At 42.2% G+C, this 24,070-nt stretch overlaps 3 protein-coding genes across 3 annotated transcripts; all 3 read right to left on the bottom strand.

The window, feature by feature from the left end:
• Positions 1-1,897: 1,897 nt before the first annotated feature.
• LOC112221193 (vesicle transport protein SEC20-like) lies at positions 1,898-14,568 on the bottom strand. Its single transcript, XM_042303335.1, has 6 exons — positions 14,461-14,568; positions 14,098-14,190; positions 8,284-8,375; positions 7,996-8,100; positions 7,733-7,851; positions 1,898-3,267 (listed from the first exon to the last, which is right to left on the bottom strand). The coding sequence occupies exons 1-6, from the start codon at positions 14,539-14,541 to the stop codon at positions 3,071-3,073; spliced, it is 687 nt and encodes a 228-aa protein (XP_042159269.1). The 5' UTR covers positions 14,542-14,568; the 3' UTR covers positions 1,898-3,070.
• Positions 14,569-14,701: 133 nt separating this feature from the next.
• Positions 14,702-18,811, bottom strand: LOC112221196 (V-type proton ATPase subunit e 1). The gene is made up of 4 exons (XM_024383356.2): positions 18,619-18,811; positions 17,910-17,957; positions 16,670-16,795; positions 14,702-15,639 (listed from the first exon to the last, which is right to left on the bottom strand). The coding sequence occupies exons 1-3, from the start codon at positions 18,720-18,722 to the stop codon at positions 16,702-16,704; spliced, it is 246 nt and encodes an 81-aa protein (XP_024239124.1). The 5' UTR covers positions 18,723-18,811; the 3' UTR covers positions 14,702-15,639; positions 16,670-16,701.
• A 1,652-nt stretch (positions 18,812-20,463) lies between these two features.
• On the bottom strand, positions 20,464-22,180 carry LOC112221195 (60S ribosomal protein L26). The gene is given in 4 exon segments (XM_024383355.2): positions 20,464-20,629; positions 21,659-21,799; positions 22,014-22,120; positions 22,123-22,180. Coding segments are annotated over 4 exon segments (435 nt in total). The 3' UTR covers positions 20,464-20,500.
• Positions 22,181-24,070: the final 1,890 nt, after the last annotated feature.

The raw sequence follows: 24,070 nt of genomic DNA, 5'->3' as shown, positions 1-24,070 counted from the left end.
AAAATATGGAGAGTGGTACTCAGTAATGTGTTGTATTGGATTTGGTGCAAACATTACATTTTGTATTCATTTCTTTGCCGCATTATTTGCAGTATTACTTTAGTGTTTTGTTGCAAATAGAAGACTTGTTCTGGAATATTTTTATTCTGTACAGGCTTCCTTCTTTTCACTCTGTCAATACTATTGTGGAGTAACTACAATGTTGTTGATCTGTCCTCAGTTTTCTCCTACCACAGACATTAAACTCTGTAAACTCTGCAACTGTTTGAACGTCACCTTTGGCCTCATGGTGAAATCCCTGAGCGGTTTCCTTCCCTTCCGGCAATTGAATTAGGAAGGAAGCCTGTATCTTTGTAGTGTATTGATACACCATCCAAAGTTTAATTAATAACTTCACCATAGCCTCCCGGGTGGCGCAGTGGTCTAAGGCCACGGAGATTCTGGGTTCAAGCCCAGGCTCTGTCGCAGGCGGCTGTGACCCGGAGGTCCATGGGGCGGCGCACAATTGGCCCAGCGTCGTCCGGGTTAGAGAGGGCTTGGCCGGCAGGGGTATCCTTGTCTCATCGCACACTCGCGACTCCTGTGTCGGGCCGAGTGCAGTGCACGCTGACCAGGTCGCCAGGTGTACGGTGTTTCCTCCGACACATTGGTGAGGCTGGCTTCCGGGTTAGATGTGCATTGTGTCAAGGAGCAGTGCGGCTAGGTTGGGTTGTGTTTCGGAGGACACATGGCTCTCGACCTTCGCTTCTCCCGAGTCCGTACGGGAGCTGCAGCGATGAGACAAGACTGTAACTACTACCGATTGGACACCACGAAATTGGGGAGAAAAAAGGGGCAAAATAAATAAATAATTAACTTCACCATGCTCAAAGGGATATTCAATGTCTGCTTTAAAAAAAAAAAGATCTACCAATACTGTAGGTGACCTTCTTTGTGATGCACTGGAAAAATGCACTGCTCGACTGTGGGACCTTACAGATAGAGATGAAGTAGTCATTCAAAAAGAGTCCACGCAACTTATGTGACTTAAGCACATTTTTACTCCTGAACTTATTTAGGCTTGACATAACAAAGGGTCTGAATACAGACATTTCAGCTTTTCATTTTTAATGAATTAGTAAACATTTCTAAAAAAACAAATTGCACTTTGACATTATGGACTATTGTGTGTGTTGGCCAGTGACACAAAATCTCAATTGAATCCATTTTAAATTCAGGTTGTAACACAACAAAATGTGGGAAAAAGTCAAGGGGTGTGAATACTTTCTGAAGGCACTGTAGCACATTAAAAAGCCCTTCAGGCAATATTGTGTGGGGGAGCTCACTTCCCCTCACTCTGTGGTACTTAGTGTAGAACACAGTTTAGGGCCTGCCACTAAACAGGACCTATTCACATCTCAAGATCATGCACACCTCTCCTCTTGATTGACACTATCATGGTGCTCTGTAAGAATAGCTCCTTTTGCTTGACATAGAGCTGCTATAAGTGTGCAGCTAAAGGGACGGGATGAGGAATTGGAAGAGCACAAACGGCTGCCACTTTAAAACGAGTAAGAACCGCTTAGCCTTCTCTTAGGTCTATCAACTCTCTCCACACGTATTCGCTAACGTGTCTCACTCTAAGAACACTAAAAAAAGTTGTATTGTCACATATAGGTGAAGTGAAATGTGTTGTTTTACAGGGTCAGCCATAGTAGTACGGTGTCCCCGCAGAAAATTATGGTTCAGTGCCTTGCTCAAAGGCACATCAACAGATTTTTCATCTTGTCAGCTCGGGTATTCAAACCAGCAACTTTTCGGGTTACTGGCCCAATCCTCTAACCACTAGGCTACCTGTACTGTCTGTCCTCACTGATTCAGAGCCAGATATGATCCATAACAACACACACAACTCAGATAGACAAATAGGCCTTTATTAGATAGGCCTTTATTGGTACACTGAATAGAAACGTCAACACGAAAACATATTTTTATTTCCCAAATGACATGTGAGACCGTCTTCATGTAGAGGGTAGAGAGGTCATGCAGCTACCAGCCCCCCTCTCCCCACATCCCTTCTCCCCCTCCAAGGTGTTGAAAAGGCAACGTCAGATAACAGGTCCACGCAAATCTTAAAATAACCTCCTCTCATCCTCCACCCCCGGTGGAAAGAAAGGGCGCAGGGACCAGGAGAGTGAACCGGGTCAGAATAATCTGCTTTTCCGGTTCCTATCTGAAGAAAGGCAGAGACGCATGGTTCCTTATCGCTGACAATGTGATTACTGCCACAGCTTTTCAGATTGGTTCTGCCCTGGTGCCTGGGCTGCACAGACTGTACTGTTCCCCCTGCTGCCAGCTACTGGGACTAGGCCTCACCACTGCTGAGCCAAGTTAGCTAGCTCCATAAGGAAATACTGACTACCAGATGCTAGACCAGAGTCACTGAAACTTGTGTGGGTGATATGTACATCTCACATGTCCACACTGGTGCTGGGGATTTTTTTTTTTACACAATTTCATAATGTTAACATTTTATTGTGATAATCTCTTTGAAAACTGATTTCGTTACAAAGAATGTGTTACACATTAACATGAACCCCTATACTTTAAATAATGGTCCGGAAGAAATGGAATCTCCATTATTAAATAAGGCTACTGGTAATATCCATTTATTTCTCTTTCAGAGCAGGATATAAATAATTAGACAACAGCCTTAACTTCCTGCAATGGAATAATACATTAACATGATAATCATAACGAATGGTTACATTAACCAACAAACTTTCCTATAAGTATTGCAAACAGCTGATGGCAGTCTGATATTTCCTTCCATGACAGACGCATAGTGCTTAAAATTAAAATAGGCTTATCCCGGTAGCCATTACTACTGTGTGTGCGCACAAGACTTTAAATGTTAATATGGAATTACATGTGTCCACCTGTGGCAGGTAGGAATGATAAATAAGCAATATATTCATCTGCCAATACTCATGTCACACGACTCACTTGTCGTAAATGAGCTTATATGATCATAGTTACTCTAATCAAAGTTGCTCTAAAAGTGACTTAGTTTAAGTTAGTTGTGTCTGGTCTAGAGGAAGAAGAAGAATCTCTTCTTGAGGATGTAGAAGACTGTGGCGAGGAACAGTGCGAGAGCGAGGAAGATGAGCAGTTTGTCAGTGAGCTCCCTGCGGTTGTACTTAGTGATGAGCTTTCTCCCCAGCTGGATGGTTCCGGTCATGGCCTTAAACTCATCGTTGGTCTCCAGGACCGCCTGAGACGAGGTTGCTACGGAGGAGAGAGTCCACACTAGGCTTTGGCAAAGACTTTGTGTCTTGACATATCAAATAGCCGACTGTTGAAATGTGTCAGTTGCTTATGTTTGTATTTGAAAAAAGCAACTGAGAAACAGTCCTTGTGTCCTCCAATTTTAGGGCTTTTCAAAGCAAAATCAAATCAAATTTTATTGGTCACATACACATGTTCAGCAAATGTTATTGCGAGTGTAGCGAAATTCTTGTGTTTCTATCTCCAACAGTGCAGTAATATCTAACAATTCACAACAATACACGCAAATTTAAAAGTAAAATAATGGAATTAAGCAATGTATACATTTAAGGACGAGCAATGTCGGAGTGGCATTGACTAGAATACAGTAGGATACAGTATATACATATGAAACTCAACTGTAAAAGGGCGCCGGAAGAAATGGCAGCAATTTTACAGGCCCCCAACCAATTGTGCTCTTATGTGTCTTTTTTCACGTAATTTGTAACTTATTTTGTACATAATGTTTCTGCAACCGTATCTTACGGCAGAAAAGAGCTTCTGGATTTCAGGACAGAGATCACTCACCTCGGATTAGACAAAGAGCTTCTGGATTTCAGGACAGAGATCACTCACCTCGGATTAGACAAAGAGCTTCTGGATATCAGGACAGCGATCACTCACCTTGGATTAGACAAAGAGCTTCTGGATATCAGGACAGCGATCACTCACCTCGGATTAGACAAAGAGCTTCTGGATATCAGGACAGAGATCACTCAGATTAGACAAAGAGCTTCGGGATTAGACAAAGAGCTTCTGGATAGGACAGCGATCAGGACAAAGAGCTTCTGGATATCACTCACCTCGGATTAGACAAAGAGCTTCTGGATATCAGGACAGCGATCACTCACCTCGGATTAGACAAAGAGCTTCTGGATATCAGGACAGCGATCACTCACCTCGGATTAGACAAAGATTTTTTCTACAACAAAGATGACGCACAGGACATTCTCCAAACACACCACAGGACTGACATCCCCGTTATTTGCAAGGTACGACGCAGGTACAGAGGACAAAGAGCCGAATGCCTGGTCAGGCCCCGGAGAAGGCGACAGGGAAAGCTGCCGTTACCGTCAATACTACTCGCCAACGTGCAATCATTGGACAATAAACTAGACTAGGTATGATCACGAATATCCGACCAACAGGACATCAAAAACGGTGATATCATATGTTTCACGGAATCGTGTCTGAATGACGACATGGATATTCACCAAGCGGGATATACGCTGCACCGGCAAGATAGAACAGCACACTCCGGTAAAACGAGGGGGGGCGGTCGGTACATATTTGTAAAAACAACTGGTGCACGAAATCTAAGAAAGTCTCTAGATTTTGCTCGCCTGAAGTAGAGTATATTGTGATATATTGCAGGCCACACTACTTGCCTAGAGAGTTTTAAGGTATACTTTTCATGTTTATTTACCACCACAGACAGATGCTGGCACTAAGACCGCACTCAGTCAGCTGTATAAGGAAATAAGCAAACAGGAAACCACTCACCCAGAGGCGGCGCTCCTAGTGGCCGGAGACTTTAATGCAGGGAAACTTAAATCAGTTCTACCAAATTTCTATCAACATGTTAAACGTGCAACCAGAGGGAAAAAAATTCTAGATCACCTGTACTCCACAAACAGAGACGCGTACAAAGTTCTCCCTCGCCCTCCATTTGGTAAATCCGACCACAACTCTATCCTCCTGATTCCTGCTTACAAGCAAAAATTAAAGCAGGAAGCACCAGTGACTCGGTATATAAAAAAGTGGTCAGATGAAGCAGATGCTAAACTACAAGACTGTTTTGCTATCACAGACTAGAACATGTTCGGGGATTCTTCCGATGGCATTGAGGAGTACACCACATCAGTCACTGGCTTTATCAATAAGTGCATCGAGGACGTTGTCCCCACAGTGACTGTACGTACATACCACAACCAGAAGACATGGATTACAGGCAACATTCGCACTGAGCTAAAGGGTAGAGCTGCTGCTTTCAAGGTGCGGGACTCTAACCCGGAAGCTTTGCCCTGCGACGAACCATCAAACAGGCAAAGCGTCAATACAGGGCTAAGATTCAATCATACTACACTGGCTACGACGCTCGTCGGATGTGGCAGAGCTTGCAAACTATTACAGACTACAAAGGAAACAAAGCTGTGACACGAGCCTACCAGACGAGCTAAATCACTTCTACGCTCACTTCGAGGCATGCATGAGAGCATCCGCTGTTCCGGGCGACTGTGTGATCACACTTTCCGTAGCCGACATGAGCCGACATGAGTAAGACCTTTAAACAGGTCAACATACACAAGGCTGCAACATACACCAGACGCATTACCAGGACGTGTGCTCTGGGCATGTGCTGACCAACTGGCAGGTGTCTTCACTGACATCACTCACCTCTATCACAGTGCAATCCGTTTTGTCACCAAAGCCCCATATACTACCCACCATTGCGACCTGTACGCTCTCGTTGGCTGGCCCTCGCTTCATACTCGTCGCCAAACCCACTGGCTCCATGTCATCTACAAGACCCTGCTAGGTAAAGTCCCCCCTTATCTCAGCTCGCTGGTCACCATAGCATCTCCCACCTGTAGCACAGGCTCCAGCAGGTATATCTCTCTAGTCACCCCCAAAACCAATTCTTTCTTTGGCCGCCTCTCCTTCCAGTTCTCTGCTGCCAATGACTGGAACGAACTACAAAAATCTCTGAAACTGGAAACACTTATCTCCCTCACTAGCTTTAAGCACCAACTGCCAGAGCAGCTCACAGATTACTGCACCTGTACATAGCCCACCTATAATTTAGCCCAAACAACTACCTCTTTCACAACTGTATTTAATTTTTATTTATTTATTTATTTTGCTCCTTTGCACCCCATTATTTTTATTTCTACTTTGCACATTCTTCCATTGCAAAACTACCATTCAGTGTTTTACTTGCTATATTGTATTTACTTTGCCACCATGGCCTTTTTTGCCTTTACCTCCCTTCTCACCTCATTTGCTCACATTGTATATAGACTTGTTTATACCCTATTATAGACTCCAACACCATCATTAAGTTTGCAGATGACACAACAGTGGTAGGCCTGATCACAGACAACGACGAGACAGCCTATAGGGAGGAGGTCAGAGACCTGGACGTGTGGTGCCAGAATAACAACATATCCCTCAACGAAACCAAAACTAAGGAGATGATTGTGGACTACAGGAAAAGGAGGACCGAGCACGCCCCCATTCTCATCGCCGGGGCTGTAGTGAAGCAGGTTGAGAGCTTCAAGTTCCTCGGTGTCCACATCAACAACAAACTAGAATGGTCCAAACACACCAAGACAGTCGTGAAGAGGGCACGACAAAGCCTATTCCCCCTCAGGAAACTAAAAAGATTTGGCATGGGTCCTGAGATCCTCAAAAGGTTCTACAGCTGCAACATCGAGAGCATCCAACACTGGTTGCATCACTGCCTGGTACGGCAATTGCTTGGCCTCTGACCGCAAGGCACTACATGGGGTAGTGCGTACGGCCCAGTACATCACTGGGGCTAAGCTGCCTGCCATCCAGGACCTCTACACCAAGCGGTGTCAGAGTAAGGCCCTAAAAATGGTCAAAGACCCAGCCACCCCAGTCATAGACTGTTCTCTCTACTACCGCATGGCAAGCGGTACCGGAGTGCCAAGTCTAGGACAAAAAGGCTTCTCAACAGTTTTTACCCCCAAGCCATAAGACTCATTCACGGGTAATCAAATGGTAACCCGGATATTTTCATTGTTTGCCCTCCCACCCCCCCCAAACCCTCTTTTTACGCTGCTGCTACTCTGTTTATCATATATGCATAGTCACTTTAACCATATCTACATGTACATACTACCTCAATCAGCCTGACTAACCGGTGTCTGTATGTAGCCTCGCTACTTTTATAGCCTCGCTACTGTATATAGCCTGTCTTTTTACTGTTGTTTTATTTCTTTACTTACCTATTGTTCACCTAACATCTGTTTTGCACTATTGGTTAGAGCCTGTAAGTAAGCATTTCACTGTAAGGTCTACACCTGTTGTATTCGGCGCAAGTGACAAATAAACTTTGATTTGATTTGAAATGGTGGAACCATCTCCATATTTTTCTCACCAGTGGTGTGGTGGAAGGTAAACACACACAAACAGCATTTATGCACCTTTTTTATGTTGCTCAAACGTTTACCCACCTATTGCAAAAAAGTGCATTGTAAATATAGGGAGCATTACTTTATTCATTGTGAAAGGCGATCAGTGTTTACCCACTTTTTACCACTACATCACTGCTTCTCACTCATCTAGTTCTTCCAGATGTGTAAACACTGAAAGAAAAGGGAGCTAGGGGATGGGGTCGGGGGCCGATTTACAGCCTACGGCATGATTTACACTCTGTACTCTAGGGGGCGCCACTCACCCAGCGTGGTCATGGTTTCCTCGCTCTGCGTCACCTGCTGTGACATCATCCGGCTGATGCTCATCAGGCTCTCAGTGATGTCACTGGATGACTGGGCCAGCCCCTCTTTGGTCACCTTTCTGATTGAAGGGAAAAATAAATATACTCGAAATCTTCAGAGTAACAGACAACAATAAGACAGAAAGTATAAACACACAGTGAAATAAGGGAACGACAATGAAACACTCCAGAAGAGTATCTAGAAACAGCCAATATCTGTTTACCTATGTCTAAATTCACTATCTCCTCCATAGAGAAGAGATTCCTTCTCCAGGTTGTCTAGTGACAGTTTACTGGCCAGGTTGGCCTTCCTCCATGCTGTCTGGTTACTGCAGGGATAGGAAACATACAGTTTCATTAGGATGCTTGCTTATAGTTTATGCACTAGCACTCTATGGAAAACACCAGAAAACCATTCTAATGGAGACATGCATCCCACTAACTACTACAGATTGGATCCAGTACTGAAGAAACAGCAGTAATCCAGCAACACTCCTACCATGCTCTCTTACCTGACCATCTGCTTGCGGTGTCTGTCCACCTCACTGAGCAGCGCCAACTTGTCTGACTCTTTGTCCTGCTCCCTCCCCATCTGATCTAGGTCCTGCCAAACAGTGATCATTTCGTCAACAAAAACTATGACGAAAAATACTCGTCAAGTACCTATTTTTCCTGACAAACTATGACGATTACGAGACGCCCTGGGAAAAAAACACAACTATTACAAATGACTTAGTCGACGAAAATGTGACGGGACGAGAATTCCATGTGAGATTAATCAACATTTAATTTAACATGAAGCTCATTTTCATCCATTTTGTCCACTCCTACACATGCATGCAGAATATTTCATGCAATCCTCTCATTGACATCTTTTAGTTGCGCGGTCTGATTGAGTTGAGCTGATCTGCCCGGCTCTCCCACACAGTTCCCAGGCGGTCTCTTCAGTCACTCGTCAATCTTCTGAACGGATGCGAAGCCAGGACAATGGACTTGAAACTAACCTCAAGTATAAAAAATGTTTTTCTTTCAAGGCTATTTTTGCTTTGATCACATCAGAAGCTCTATTTTCTCATGTGCGCTGTTACTCATTAATCTGTGTTGCCGCTCTCGCGCCGCAGACCGCAAACGCGATTTGCGGTTGCTTTTTTCCTATGCGAAAAGCGAATGCTATTTGTTGAATATTAGAAGTACATTAATACTTCTGGCATATTTGTAAAGCTCATATCCCCTTTTCAATTAATCCACGTACAGTTGAAGTCGGACATTTACATACACTAAATACATTTAAACTCCGTTTTTCACAATTCCTGACCTTTAATCCTAGTAAAAATTATCTGTTTTAAGGTCAGTTAGGATCACCACTTTATTTTAAGAATGTGAAATGTCAGAATAATAGTAGAGAGAATTATTTATTTCAGCTTTTATTTCTTTTATCACACTCCCAGTGGGTCAGAAGTTTACATACACTCAATTTGTAGTTGGTAGCATTGCCTTTAAATTGTTAAACTTGAGTCAAACTCTTAATGTAGCCTTCCACAAGCTTCCAACAATAAGTTGGGTGAATTTTGGCCCATTCCTCCTGACAGAGCTAGTGTAACTGAGTCAGGTTTGTAGGCCTCCTTGCTCACACACACTTTTTCAGTTCTGTCCACACATTTCTATCGGATTGAGGTCAGGGCTTTGTGATGGCCACTCCAATACCTCAACTTTGTTGTCCTTAAGCCATTTTGCCACTACTTTGGAAGTATGCTTGGGGTCATTGTCCATTTGGAAGACCCATTTGCGACCAAGTTTTAACTTCCTGACTGATGTCTTGAGATGTTGCTTCAATATGTCCACATAATTTTCCCACCTCATGATGCCATTGATTTTGTGAAGTGCACCAGTCCCTCCTGCAGCAAAGCACCCCCACAACATGATCCTACCACCCACGGTTGGGATGGTATTCTTCAGCTTGCAAGCATCCCCCTTTTCCTCCAAATATAACAATGGTCATTATGGCCAAACAGTTCTATTTTTGTTTCATCAGACCAGAGGACATTTCTACAAAACGTACGATCTTTGTCCCCATGTGTAGTTGCAAACCGTAGTCTGGCTTTTTTATGGCGGTTTTGGAGCAGTGGCTTCTTCCTTGCTGAGCAGCCTTTCAGGTTATGTCGATATAGGACACGTTTTACTGTGGATATAGATACTTTTGTACCCGTTTCCTCCAGCACCTTCACAAGGTCCTTTGCTGTTGTTCTGTGAATGGTTTGCACTTTTCGCAGCAAAGTATGTTCATCTCTAGGAGACAGAATGCGTCTCCTTCCTGAGCAGTATGATGGCTGCGTGGTCCCATGGTGTTTATACTTGCGTACTATTGTTTGTATAGATGAACGTGGTATCTTCAGGAGTTTGGAAATTGCTCCCAAGGATGAATAAGAATGGTGGAGGTCTACAATTTGTTTTCTGAGGTCTTGGCTGATTTCTTTGGATTTTCCCATGTCAAGCAAAGAGGCCTTGAAATACATCCACAGATACACCTCCAATTGACTCAAATTATGTCAATTAGCCTATCAGAAGCTTCTAAAGCCATGACATTTTCTGGAATTTTCCAAGCAGTTTAAAGGCACAGTCAACTTAGCGTATGCAAACTTCTGACCACTGGAATTGTGATACACTGAATTATAAGTGAAATAATCTGTCTGTAAACAATTGTTGAAAAAATTACTTGTGTCATGCACAAAGTAGATGTCCTAACCGACTTGCCAAAACTATAGTTTGTTAACAGACATTTGTGGAGTGGTTGAAAAACGAGTTTGAATGACTCCAACCTAAGTGTATGTATTTGGGTTAATTGGTCAGCACTAATATTTGGCTTTGCCTTTTAGGTTATTGTCCTGCTGAAAGGTGGATTTGTCTACAAGTGTCTGTTGGAAAGCAGACTGAACCAGGTTTTTCTCTATGACCTTAATTGCCTGTGCTGAGCTCTACCCTGTATTTCTCTACAAAAAAACTCGCTAGTCCTTGCTAGTGCTGTTGGGGTGACAATATTACCGCCACACCGGATGTCATGACTGCAGTAAAATGCCACATGACAGTCGAGTCACGGTAATCTCCTTTTATGCACTCTGGATATGCTTTGGTAGTACCTACCATCTGATCACTATCGACCTGGTAGTCAGGGCTCTATTGTCCCGCTAACCCCTCGGACAATGAAAATATAATCGAAAATCCCATCAAACACTTGTCATCAAATCAGTAGGCCTATCATACTTTTAAAACAAACGTCAATGTGATGATCAATTTGAAGAAAGAAGTTCAACAGCAGGTTGAAACAGTGTATAATGTGGCCGTTGTTTAAAGCCTAACATAACGAAACGGACAGCGCTTTCTAAGGTGATGAATCATTCAAAACACCCAAACGCATATTAGAGTTTATGCATAGGTTTATGAGCCCCAAAAACTGAATTAATACTATGATTGTGCCCTTATACAATACATAGCCTACTGCATAATACTCATGCCAGAAAAACATCAAACAAAACTGATTTAAGATCTTTGGTACATAATTGGTCTAGCCTATACTCCAAAATTAAACAAATTTGAGTAACCGTCTTTGAGTGTGGACAGTTTTATTATGCATACTGGATGGACTGGTTATCTTATTCTACTCTCCAACATTTCTATCCATGAGTCTGGGAGAAAACATAGAGGCCTAGGCGATGCAGTTGGTTCATTGATTGTGAATTTGTATTTGATTTCGAATAGCCTAGTAATAGGGAATGTTTTATATTTTCATAATTAATTGAGTGACATATTACATTTAGCTATACTGAATAAATATCTCACCACCATGCGTTTCCTCCTCTCTCTCTCTCCTTAATTCCTTTCTAGATTTCGCAGACAGGCTGTCAACAGTTTAGTGAAATATGTTTCGTTGCGAAAACATTTGACCATCGATGTTCCCGAACAGATTTAACTTGGTTTCCAGAATGAAGCACTGGTTAGCTATAGGAACAAGGTTGGAGCGCCCATGGCATACAGCGGTTGGGCGGAATATCACCTTTCGCGCAGTGAGATCATGCTCCTCAAACAGTGGTTAATGCGTGGAGTGAAATACGTGGTATTATATTTATTTATCAACTGCTCATATTAAGCACATGTTCCGCTATAAAACCCAAGCAGACTACAAAACAGACCGGCGGGAAAGCGCTTGGCCTCCATTCGCTATTCCGTGTGCATACAGATGACGTGTATTTTTTTTCTCTGCCCATTTGATAATGAATGGTCTATTCTAAATCGAAACGAATTGTACATACTGTATAGTAAAGACAATATTAAATTGAGAAGTGTCTGATGTGAAAATATGATCGCTTGTTGAGAGAACAGCTGTGCAGCCTGAGGCAAGAAACCGAGCGCAAGCTTTTTTGCTACATTCTCAAATCATCACAAGCCTATAGTCGCACCATGCAACCCACATATGTTTTGATTTCGAAGACATTCTAATGTTTGTATCATTCATATAGGACCTGTTCCTAATGATCACTTTTACGCTCAACATAGCCACTTCATACGCGCACTTGCTCCGGAATGGGAAAAATATAATTTATATTTTATTCATCGAAGCTCAATTATATTATGTTTACTATAAAATCATATAAAATAAAATAATTTTACGGGCCTTAAGCATAACTTGTCAGCTAAATGAACAAGCCTACAGCCTATAGCATGGAGTTTATAGCCAGATAACATAGGCCTACAGTAGACCAACTCATATTCTGTTCTTCTGAAATACATTTTCTTCATATCATGATTCTTTAGACCTGACAAAAAGAAATTGTGGATTTATTGTGATGATGTATATTACATTTATTCGATTTTTTGAAATGTAGATGTTCCAAAGGCATGTATGAGTGGAGTCCTGGAGATGCTAAACGTGTTTATGTTAATTAAACTCTGCAACTGTTTTAAAGTCACCATTAGCCTCATGGTGAAATCACTGAGTGGTTTCTTTCCTCTCCGTCAACTGAGTTTGGAAGGACACATGTATCTTTGTAGTGAAGGTGGTTGAGACACCATCCAATATGTAATGAACTTCACCATGCTCAACGGGAGATTCAATGTCCACTTTTTTCTTCTTCATTTTTACGCTCAACCAACCTTACAGATAGATAATTGTATATGTGTGGGGTACAGAGATAGGTTAGTTGTTCAAAAATCATGTTAAACGCCATTATTGCACACAGCTTGAGTCCATGCAACTTATCACTTAAGCAAATTTTTACTCCTGAAATGATTTGGACTTGCCATAACAAAAGGGTTGAACACTTATTGACTCAAGACATTTCAGCATTTTATTTTTTATTACCGTGTAAACATTTCTAAAAAATATGATTCCACTTTGGCATTATGGTGTAGATCAGTGACACAACATCTACATTTAATGAATGCTAAATTCAGGCTGTAAAACAACAAGGTGCAAATATTTTCTGAAGGCACTGTGTCTAGCAGTGGCCATGTGGCTAGTATCAAAAAGGGCTTTCTACAAAATAGCAACATCAGCGCCAAAGATTTGTATTGTTACATCTGTGTCAGCGGAGATAGTTTGGAATCTAGACCATAAGCAATATGCACAGATATGCATTTCTAAACAATGCTACTGCCACCTTCTGGTTTGGAGTATTATAACAAGGCTGAGTAGACGACGTCTTCCAAGGTCTTTGCTGTGTGAACCTTTAGAAAATATTGACTGTTGACACTGTTCAGAGGTGCTATGTACTGTCGGCAGGCAAACGTTTGACAATCCTACCGGTGTGTGTCTGAGCTTTTAAAGTTGGATTTATTTGGATAGTCCATCTGTAGATGCTCTACAGACTATATACGAACCCTAAACGTAAATCTTAACCTTATTCTAAACCTAACCTTAGCAAGCAGTTGCTTATCAACCTATAGTTTGTTGATAGTATGACCATCTGTAGAGCAAATCCAGACAATCCAAATAAACTTGACCAAAATGACTAAAATCTTACTACAACTAAAATGTATTTTAAAGACAAACGAAGACTAAAACTAAAATTGCTGCCAATATTAACACCACTGTCAAACACTCAGTTATGTGTCCTACAACTAACATTGATGGATACAGCTCAATATGAACTGACATATCCAAGGTCTGAATCTCAATAGTCTTAAGAGGCTTCCTCAGTCTCCCCTCAACATATCTGATAGATCTGGACAGGTGAAATCGCCACCAGGCAGTTGACAGGAAATAAGGAATGAAGGCTATTTGTTTTTTAGAACATTGAAATGTATTTGAGACAGGAGGATTAACTGTCTCTTACCTGAATCCGTAGCCTAAGGTTGTTGAATTTTGCTTTCACTTTGGCATTCAACTCTGTCAGCTTGACGTGTGGTCCTATACACTCATTGACATCCTAATGTCAATGAGTAAATGAGAGATATAGATACAATCAGACAAATGGCTTTTGTCATATATCCAAAGGTTCAAAAAGATGATCAGTCCAAATCTATTCAGACTCCCGGCCAATGTCCCAAAATGGGTCAGTGGCCAAATCCCCCCCAAAAAGGAGCCCAACCAGCTGCGACAGAAAATAAGGTTATTTTCCACAATGAGAACATGACAACATACAATATCGTTGCATTATATGGTCTAGAACAATAACCTACTGAATCAATATTCATACCTGCACGAGAGCTTTTATTTCCAAGTCATATTTGATAATTTCTTGCTCGCATATTCGGACGTGGACATCCGAAGACGCCATGTTTGACAACAAACTCGTCTACGGCAAACCGCGAGGAGTAACTGAATTGACTTTCCCATAGTTCGTAAAAGTAGCGCGTCTCTTTACTTACACAGCAAAGAGGGCATTTCGGTCGTGAGCAACAACCGGTTTAACAAAGCAAAAACATGTAAATACGTGGACTGATTGATGACGTTTAATATCTAACATTTCTAAGGACAATAATGAATGCCATCACACACACAATGAAGGACATATGGAATTTAAAAAAAGCCTGCATTACATGCAACATACATATTTATGGGGTACGGAGAGTCCAATAATGGACTAAAGGAACCTAATGTTACTGTTTAGAGGGGAATTGGCTCTGGCAGCCAAAACAGCCAAATACTCCATCTAATCATGAATCGATTCTCCATTGTGGTACGGTTCTAGAAAAGTCCTCTACTTTCAAACCACATCAAAATAATTTCACAAATGCAAAATATATACTTACTACACTGATTTAACGTGGTTGCACCTGACAGTATTTTTCTGTGACACGTGTGGCGTGTTTCTTCCCTTTACACAATCACAGGTGGCTAATTAGCATGTAGTCCCGTCAATCTTCCTGTCTTTTTTCCATAAACAAAACACTATAACATGGGAATATGGCAGTGTGGGAACCCTAACCCTATAAAAGGTGTGTAGTAATTTAACCATACCGCAAGCAATGCGTGTTAACGTTTAGAGGAACAAAACTCCCCCTGGCCAGAAGATACTGTCGTCAATAGGCGCTAAAGGTAGTTAGCATATATAAATGGGCTAGGCTAACTAGCAACATGCCTTGACAATATCATATATCAATGTTAGAGAATCAAAATGTCATGCAGCACATCACACAGAACATACAAATCAAAGGTTGATACTTTATTCTTAAAGCACTAAAGAGGATTTCTCTAGAAAAGTCCTTTTGGGGATCCGTTTGTACAAATCATCTTTGCAGGCATCTCTCCACTCTCACCAAGGTCAGGTGTCAAAGGCTGGGTTAAGGCTTAAGCTATACAAAAACAGTTCCCTTCGTGAGGAGGTGATCAAGTGAGGGCTTCATTGGTGTACAGCAGTGAGTCAGGTCCTCCTCTGCAGAGAACAGAGAAAATTGTACAGATTAAAATAGATAGAGGAAGCCACGACTACAGACAGAGAACAGTTTATTTCTTCATTAATTGATTTAATCTAGTGGCCTACACATTTGCAGCTAAAAGGCTGAATCGCAGTATAGACTTAAACAAAATCGAACAAAATAATATTGAGTGATGATATGGACCTCTCAGGTGTATCTGACTGGGTTGACCTGTAGTAGGAGAGGGGCCAAGGGCTGGTAGACTAGGGCCAGTGGGTTTACCTGTAGCAGGAGAGGGGCAGAGTGCTGGTAGACTAGGGCCAGTGGGTTTACCTGTAGCAGGAGAGGGGTTGAGGGCTGGTAGACTAGGGCCAGTGGGTTTACCTGTAGCAGGAGAGGGGCTGAGGGCTGGTAGACTAGGGCCAGTGGGTTTACCTGTAGCAGGAGAGGGGCTGAGGGCTGGTAGACTAGGGCCAGTGGGTTTACCTGTAGCAGGAGAGGGGCTGAGGGCTGGTAGACTAGGGCCAGTGGGTTTACCTGTAGCAGGAGAGGGGCAGAGGGCTGGTAGACTAGGGCCAGTGGGTTTACCTGTAGCAGGAGAGGGGCAGAGGGCTGGTAGACTAGGGCCAGTGGGTTTACCTGTAGCAGGAGAGGGGCTGAGGGCTGGTAGACTAGGGCCAGTGGGTTTACCTGTAGCAGGAGAGGGGCTGAGGGCTGGTAGACTAGGGCCAGTGGGTTTACCTGTAGCAGGAGAGGGGCAGAGGGCTGGTAGACTAGGGCCAGTGGGTTTACCTGTAGCAGGAGAGGGGCAGAGGGCTGGTAGACTAGGGCCAGTGGGTTTACCTGTAGCAGGAGAGGGGCTGAGGGCTGGTAGACTAGGGCCAGTGGGTTTACCTGTAGCAGGAGAGGGGCTGAGGGCTGGTAGACTAGGGCCAGTGGGTTTACCTGTAGCAGGAGAGGGGCTGAGGGCTGGTAGACTAGGGCCAGTGGGTTTACCTGTAGCAGGAGAGGGGCTGAGGGCTGGTAGACTAGGGCCAGTGGGTTTACCTGTAGCAGGAGAGGGGCTGAGGGCTGGTAGACTAGGGCCAGTGGTAGTACATGTACCAAATGGTATCATTCTTTAGAGCTGGTCCAAACAGAGGGTTGAGCTGGGCCAGGATCGCTATCAGCCAGCTGGAAACATACAACACATACAAATGATTACATAACTACACATCTCTGTCATGGCTTCTGTTATGTGTAATGGCTTTGTTTGTGCTCCCCAGGAAGAATAGCAGCATCTAAGGCATCTGATGGGGATCTAAATGAAGAATAAAGATACTTGTACATGTCTTTCACTTTTAGACATTCTTGTTCTACTCTATAGTAATGGAGGAACATGACAGCAGGGTCAGCTATAATAGAGGAAACCAACTAAGCACTCAGTACAGCAGACTGAAGGAGACAATATAGCACACTACTTTCTTCCCTCAGCTGCTGTAGAGACTATCCCCATCACATGGCCTGCACTGGCCCCTGGTGGAGATATGGCAAAGTAACACGGCATGGTTATCCGCTCGCCTGACAACTTTGAAAGCTAAATAAATATGAAATTAAATGGCATCTCAGGACTAACAGGTTATATTGAACGGGATCATTACCTACCGTACAAGCAACAGGTGTACCCTGGGACCCTTACCTACAATCCTCTGGGGTCATTAACTACAATCCTCTGGGGTCATTAACTACCGTACAAGCAACAGGTGTACTCTAGGCCTACACTTATTTTCTCGATTGTCAAAACTGACCATGAACTTTGAGGGTGTCTACATCTGTAACAGACTGGTAAGCACTATGTATTGAAGTTGGGAAATTGAAATTGAGCTGCAGTTGGCCCAATCAATGAGTATGGAGAATAACCTACAGGTAAAGTGTTCCCTCTCGGTGTCTGTGTGGGACATATGCATAGCACATAACTATCTCCAAATATAAGCTAATAGTCCAGTTTCACACTTCCATGGAAAGCAATTTAGCTAGGCCTAACATTGTGCATGATGCGAGACTCAAACACACAACACTGGGGTGTAAGCATTAAGAGTTTCTAGTCAACAAATTCAGGTAGGTCCCTCACAGTTTTGTTCTGTTTGCTCTGTTTGGGTCATAAATGGTAAAGGGCTTCCGTAATGAATACACCCCTGATGTTGCCCGCCTGCACCTTGTTCCAACCAACTGAGCCAAATTAATACAAAAAGGACCCTCAGTGATACTGTGAAATATTCTGCTACATTCCTGGGAGGACTATACTTACAACAGGTAGCAGCAGACAGCAGTTAGCACCAACATGGTAACTATCACTCTGTGGAGGAGGGAAAGAGGCATTATTCCACTGGACCAAAACATTACTACAAAGCAGTAACAAGACATTAAGCTATACATTTGTACCCCTACAAAAAACATTACTCATATCTATGGTTTAGTGTGTAGCCTAGTGGTTAGAGCATTGGACTAGTAACTGAAAGGTTGTAAATTCAAATCCCCGAGCTGACAAGGTACAAAATCTGTCGTTCTGCCCTTGAACAGGCAGTTAACCCACTGTTCCTAGGCCGTCATTGAAAATAAGAATTTGTTCTTAACTGACTTGCCTAGTAAAATAAAGGTAAAATAAAAAATTATGACAAGCGCTCATTTCTCAGATGTTCCACTAGACCTAGTTCATGCAGATAGGGCTTCATCATGCCAACTTGAGTCACCTGCAAGTGACAGAGCAGATGGGCACTAGACATGGACTGGGGAAGTTCCAAAATGACATCTTGATTTGTCTGTGTTCCATTAATTCTTTATCCAAAAAGGACAAAGAAGTTTCAAAACATTGTCAAATGTTACATTTTATTCTAGTTAAAACTAGAGCTTACTACTACTACTACTACTACTACTACTACTTTTTATAGTTAGCAACATGTAAATTAGCTAAATAACGTTAGTGTTTTTCTATCACGTTAGCTAGCTAATTTACTTACCCTCTGTTCGGTCCTTTGGGGATAAACCACGGCACAACTCCACCAATAATCCCCCAAAACAAAGTCATTACCGACATGGGAATTACAAAACTAAGCGCCGCCATGTCTGGCTTTTGGAAATAGTTTTAAAAGTAGAAAAAGTAATCGTATACACTTGGCAACGCTACTCAACGCCGAAATAGCGAACTGTTGCCAGGCCCCCGGACTAGGAAGAATGGATCACATGATGTCGCCACAATAAACTGGGCGTGTAGCGGTACCAAAAGTGTTTCATAAACTGATCCTAGGCCAGTGTTTTATAGAGGAAACTTGATCCTATGGGAAAATTTTGTTTTTGTAGTTTTTTTTTGGATAAACGCCGAAAATAAGGTCTGTGGTAACACAGGCTTAGGAGATCTTCTACATTTTGTTCAATTAGATTGGCTCATCACCTAACGTTACTTTTTGTGAATTTTGAAGCATTTACGTAAAAAAAAAACACACAAAGAACATAAAAGGCTTAATAATTCATAAAAGTAATGTTAACTGGCTGATATTATCTCATAGAAACAAAAAGTACAAGATCTCCTAAACCTGATTTTACAAAATCTCCCAAACCTCAAAACTATATTCTTTCCACATAGGAATGGCTGAACGAACCAGAGGTATGTTTTCCGGTTTTTAGGACTACAAACTGACGATCTCTACTCTCCCTTCGTTATTACATGAAGTCTAAAGCCATCCAAATATTTCATTCATACGAAACTTTACATTTTCCTTGGCTAAAGCTTGGGTTTATATTGGCAGAAAACTGCCAGTTTTGGGCCCCTATTAACAGTCTAGTGCTAAATTGATACGATTTGACATTTAGATTAGATCATGATATCAGGGGATACTGGATGATCCTAAATCAGCACTCATACAGTAACCACGTTTCCATCCACTTTTTTACGTGAATAAAGTCCAAACGGATTTAAACCAGCAAGTTTTGGTACAATTTTATAATGCCGACAGATCATTTGTTCGTCTGACGTGGAGGGGTCTTTTTGTGTCGGTAAAGTTTGTTATGCGACGGAAACCTTTTTTATGAGCAAATATTGATATACCATCATATCGAACTAAACTTGTCAAGCGATGGCATGTTGTGTGGTCCTCCCACTACAACTCGGGAAAGCATGCTCCCGAGTGGCGCAGCGGTAAAACATTGCATCTCAGTGCTAGAGGCGTCACTAAAGACACTGGTTTGATTCCAGGCTGTATCACAACCGGCCGTGATTGGGAGTCCCATAGGGCGGCGCACAATTGGCCCAGCGTCGTCCGGGTTAGGCCGTCAATGTAAATATTTTGAACTGACTTGCCTAGTTAAATACAATTGGCTAGATTAAATACATTATGAACTTCACAGGGTGGTGAAAGTGCACCGTGATATTGATGCTCCTATGCAATAAATATCGATGGTCTTAATCTAGTGACATGGAGCAATGCTTGTGAAAAACAGTCTTGCTCTTATCCATAATCTCATTATGTCAACTAGACTACCCCCACTGTATCTGCGAGCTGTTGGCTAGAGCGCAGGTGCCAAGACCAGAGTAGACATATTTGCCATTTAAGGCAAGTCTGACAAAACTATCAGTAGAGTTCAAAATGTGATGGAAACATATTGAACTTTAGATTTTTATTTGTTACATGAAAACGTAATTGGAAAAGAAAAGTGTGCACAAAGAATGTGAACCATCATGCAATCAGGCTGGTTCCAGCATGCTAAACCAGAGTATAACTAGGCAAAGCAAGAACATCCCCATACTTGTGGCTTGCCCACGGTGCAGTACTTTACTGCCATACTTCCATTTACGACAGACAATGAAATTGATTTGTACAGCAGTTTATTGTAAGCAATAGATTTTCACTCTGCCATCTTCTCAATGGTTTCCTCCTTGTATTTGCCCTTCTCCTTTCCGTCAGCGCGGGACTTAGCCTTACGCTCCAGGATCTTCTTACGATCCTTGTCCAGCTTTAGCCTGGTGATCACAACCTGGGAGGAAAGAGAGATGTGAGGACTGATTCTAGGTCGATTTGGATAAAAACAGTGGTGACAAAACGGATTGTGAAATCCAAAATGAATTTCTCATCACGAAGGAACATCTCAGCCACAATACTAGTCTAGCTACATCAGAAGCCAGCCAGGCTTGGGAAGATAAATTGTGAGTTTCTGTGAAACAGTGGACTTCTTCTGCAACCCCAATCAGAAATGACAAATACATGTCCAGACATAACACGGAGAGCCATTCTATTAGACAAACAAGAAGAGTCCTCTAATTCTACACAAGACCTGGGGAATCATATCAAATGTATTACTACTAATATCACTGATGGCCCAAACTGTCTGGAGCCTAGGCTAAAACCTTATCTTCAGTTTCACAATTTAACATTGAGCCTAGACAATGTCCTACATGTCAGGTAAATGCAGTAAGTGGAGCACTAGCATGTAGTCAATGTTTCCTCCCCAGTTCAGCATACATTGGGTGCCTGTCTTACTACATGTTGTTCAAACCAGTCAGGCAGACTACATTCAACTAATCTTCCTTCGTAACAGAAAAACACCTGTTGAACTCTTTCTCAATTAATTGTTCCTTGATTTCGCTCCTCCCTCTCAAAGTACGTTGGAGAACGTCAGAGGGTGGGAGAAAACGTCTTGAAACTGAGGTGTCACCCAGACTTGTCCAACAGAAACACGCAACTTTGTTCCGTTTAAAAAATATCCCAATTGCACCAACTGAACGTGACCACTGGGCTTGGACACTGAAAAAGCTGGATGTATTTAAACATTCCAACAGGTACCCATCAACAGGTAGCTGCTGAGAAGGGTAGTTATTTAGATGTGTTTTTTTTCTTTACACTCCACAATGATACAATACAAAATAACGATTTGAACCACTCAAATTGAGTTGAGAAACTAAAACAATGATTATCCAACATGGTACAGAAGTCATATATAATACATCTATACACATAAACAAACAAAGTACATGCGTGTGACTACAGGTAGATGATAGGGCCTCACCTTGCTGGGGTGGATGCCGACGTGCACCGTGGTTCCGTTGGCCTTCTCTCTCTGCACACGCTCAATGTAGATTACGTACTTCTTCCTGTAGACCTGCACTACCTTGCCAATCTGCTGGCCTTTGTAGTGTCCACGGACAACCTGCACAGCACAAAAATGGAAAATGACATCACCCACGTGAACAAAATCCTAACGCTAATTTGAATTGATCTGAAATCAGGTGTTAGTTCAGGTCTGGCCTGTACTACAGGGCTGGAATTTGATGTAGTTCCTCATGCATGTTAGTAGCAGCTAGTTAGGCAATCTCAGAATTTGTATAAAATCTGTTGAAACACATGGTTCTGGGGGTCTTTACCTGGACTTCGTCGTCCTTGCGGATGGGCATGGACCTCGCATTGTACTTCTGACGGAGCTCCTTGGAGAGGGGGGAGGACATGATCTTCCTCCGGATGTGTGAGGGGCATTGAAGTGCCTCTTGCGGTTCTTACGCCGCGAGGATGTCACAAATGGATTCAGCTTCATGTTGATGGCTGCAGGGCAAACACAATTGCCAACAGTCAGATTAGAGGGTTAGCAGTGACTGACGACTTGCTACATGTAAAATATTTGTCGTTTCGGCTATGTTTGTTACAAGTAACAAACCAACACCACAGCATAGTTTATGTACAACACAAAGTGACAGAGCCAAGAGATTTCCCACCTGAAAGATAACGTTTGTTCGCTAGCCTTATAAGCGAGCACCTCAAGATGCAAAATGTTATTAAGGTGAAGCTAGTTAGCTACATAGATGGGTAACGTTAGCTAGACAGTCCTTTTCTGGATCTCATGTCACTACCTAGCTACAACAGCTAACGTTAGTTAGACTTGAGGCCCAACAAACAGCAGAACTAAGATTGAACAATCCAGGGACAATCACCGAGACCACTAACTAGAAGTTTACACACAGATCTATTATCTGTTATGCACGCGTCATGTCCATGCATTCAACATTACATGGGTACACACAGCTAGCATTAGCCACCTAGCTAGGTAGCCATGTTAGATGATTGTCAAGCGCAGTTGACTTCAGTGTTAACGAAAGACAAACTACAAATCAATGCCATGGGTTTCTCTAACCGAAACACTACGCGAACATATCGTGTAATTAACGTTCAGGCTCAGCTGAATTCCCAGCCATTCTCTAGCATTGGTAGCTTGCCAGCACAGGTCGAGGGATGCAGATTACGGGACGTTTGATATAGCTATTAATATACAATTTGTCTCCAATACTGACCACTATAGAATAATAACAGGGGTACCTGACTTTACATGTACTTTGGGGGATGTACAAAAGTGTATAACATAGGATGGATGTTGATTACGTTGGTGAAATTGTCAACCAGGAATTCTTACCCTGCCGATAACTCCTCTGTGGCCGGCGGAAAAGAGACCTTCATTGTACTTCCGCTCCGATTAGTTCACACACGAATCCCGCGAGAAGTACACTCAAATTTAGCAGGACAGGAAAATGGTCAAATTCACGCACTTATCAAGAGAACATCCCTGGTCATCCCTACTGCCTCTGATCTGGCAGACTTTCTAAACACACATGCTTCATTTGTAAATTATGTCTGATTGTTGGAGTGTGCACCTGGCTCTCCGTAAATAAATAAAAAAAAACAAGAAAATGGTGCCGTCTGGTTTGCTTAATATAAGACATTTGAAATGATTTATACTTTAACTTTTGATACTTAAGTACAAATGCTTTTAGACTTTTACTCAAGTACTATTTTACTGAGTGACTTTCCCTTTTACTTGAGTAATTTTCTATTGTGGTATCTTTACTTTTAAAGAGAATTGTATGAGAAGTATGACAATTGGGTACTTTTTCCATCGCTGAACGTATGCATCAAACTGTATGTGTAGACGGCTTGACAGAAATGGTAGCAGAAGGGGAATGTTGAACATATCCAGATGATACTGCGTTCTCATAGGCTTACAATTATGTTTTGATTATATCTTGAACAGTAGCTAAGATTATATTTGGTTGTGATCTTTGCTAAATAACTATTTTGGATGCAGCAGTTGTTAGCTAGAATGCTAACACACATTGATTTAGGCTGTAACAAAAGCTATCCAAAGAGCCATTTTACTGGTTGAAGTTGAAGTGTTTTTTAAAGTATAATGCAGTTGATTTGTGATGATGACACACATTATATCTAATCTAAAAGTAGTCCGAAATGCATTCATAAGTATCATGTAAATAGAGGCTTTTTTTGCTGGTGTTCTATCAGAACTCCCCCTTGTTCTGACAATAATTTGCGCGCATCGCCCTCGTCCGTGAATTTTTGTAAACACATAAAGTGTTCTATGGAAGTATGCTATTGTAGAATATTAGCAATATGGATGTTGACCAAGAGATGTCGCCATAAA

The sequence above is a fragment of the Oncorhynchus tshawytscha genome, linkage group LG21, assembly GCF_018296145.1.
Source record: "Oncorhynchus tshawytscha isolate Ot180627B linkage group LG21, Otsh_v2.0, whole genome shotgun sequence".
NCBI lineage: Eukaryota > Metazoa > Chordata > Actinopteri > Salmoniformes > Salmonidae > Oncorhynchus > Oncorhynchus tshawytscha.
This window is presented reverse-complemented; position numbering and strand designations above follow the sequence as displayed.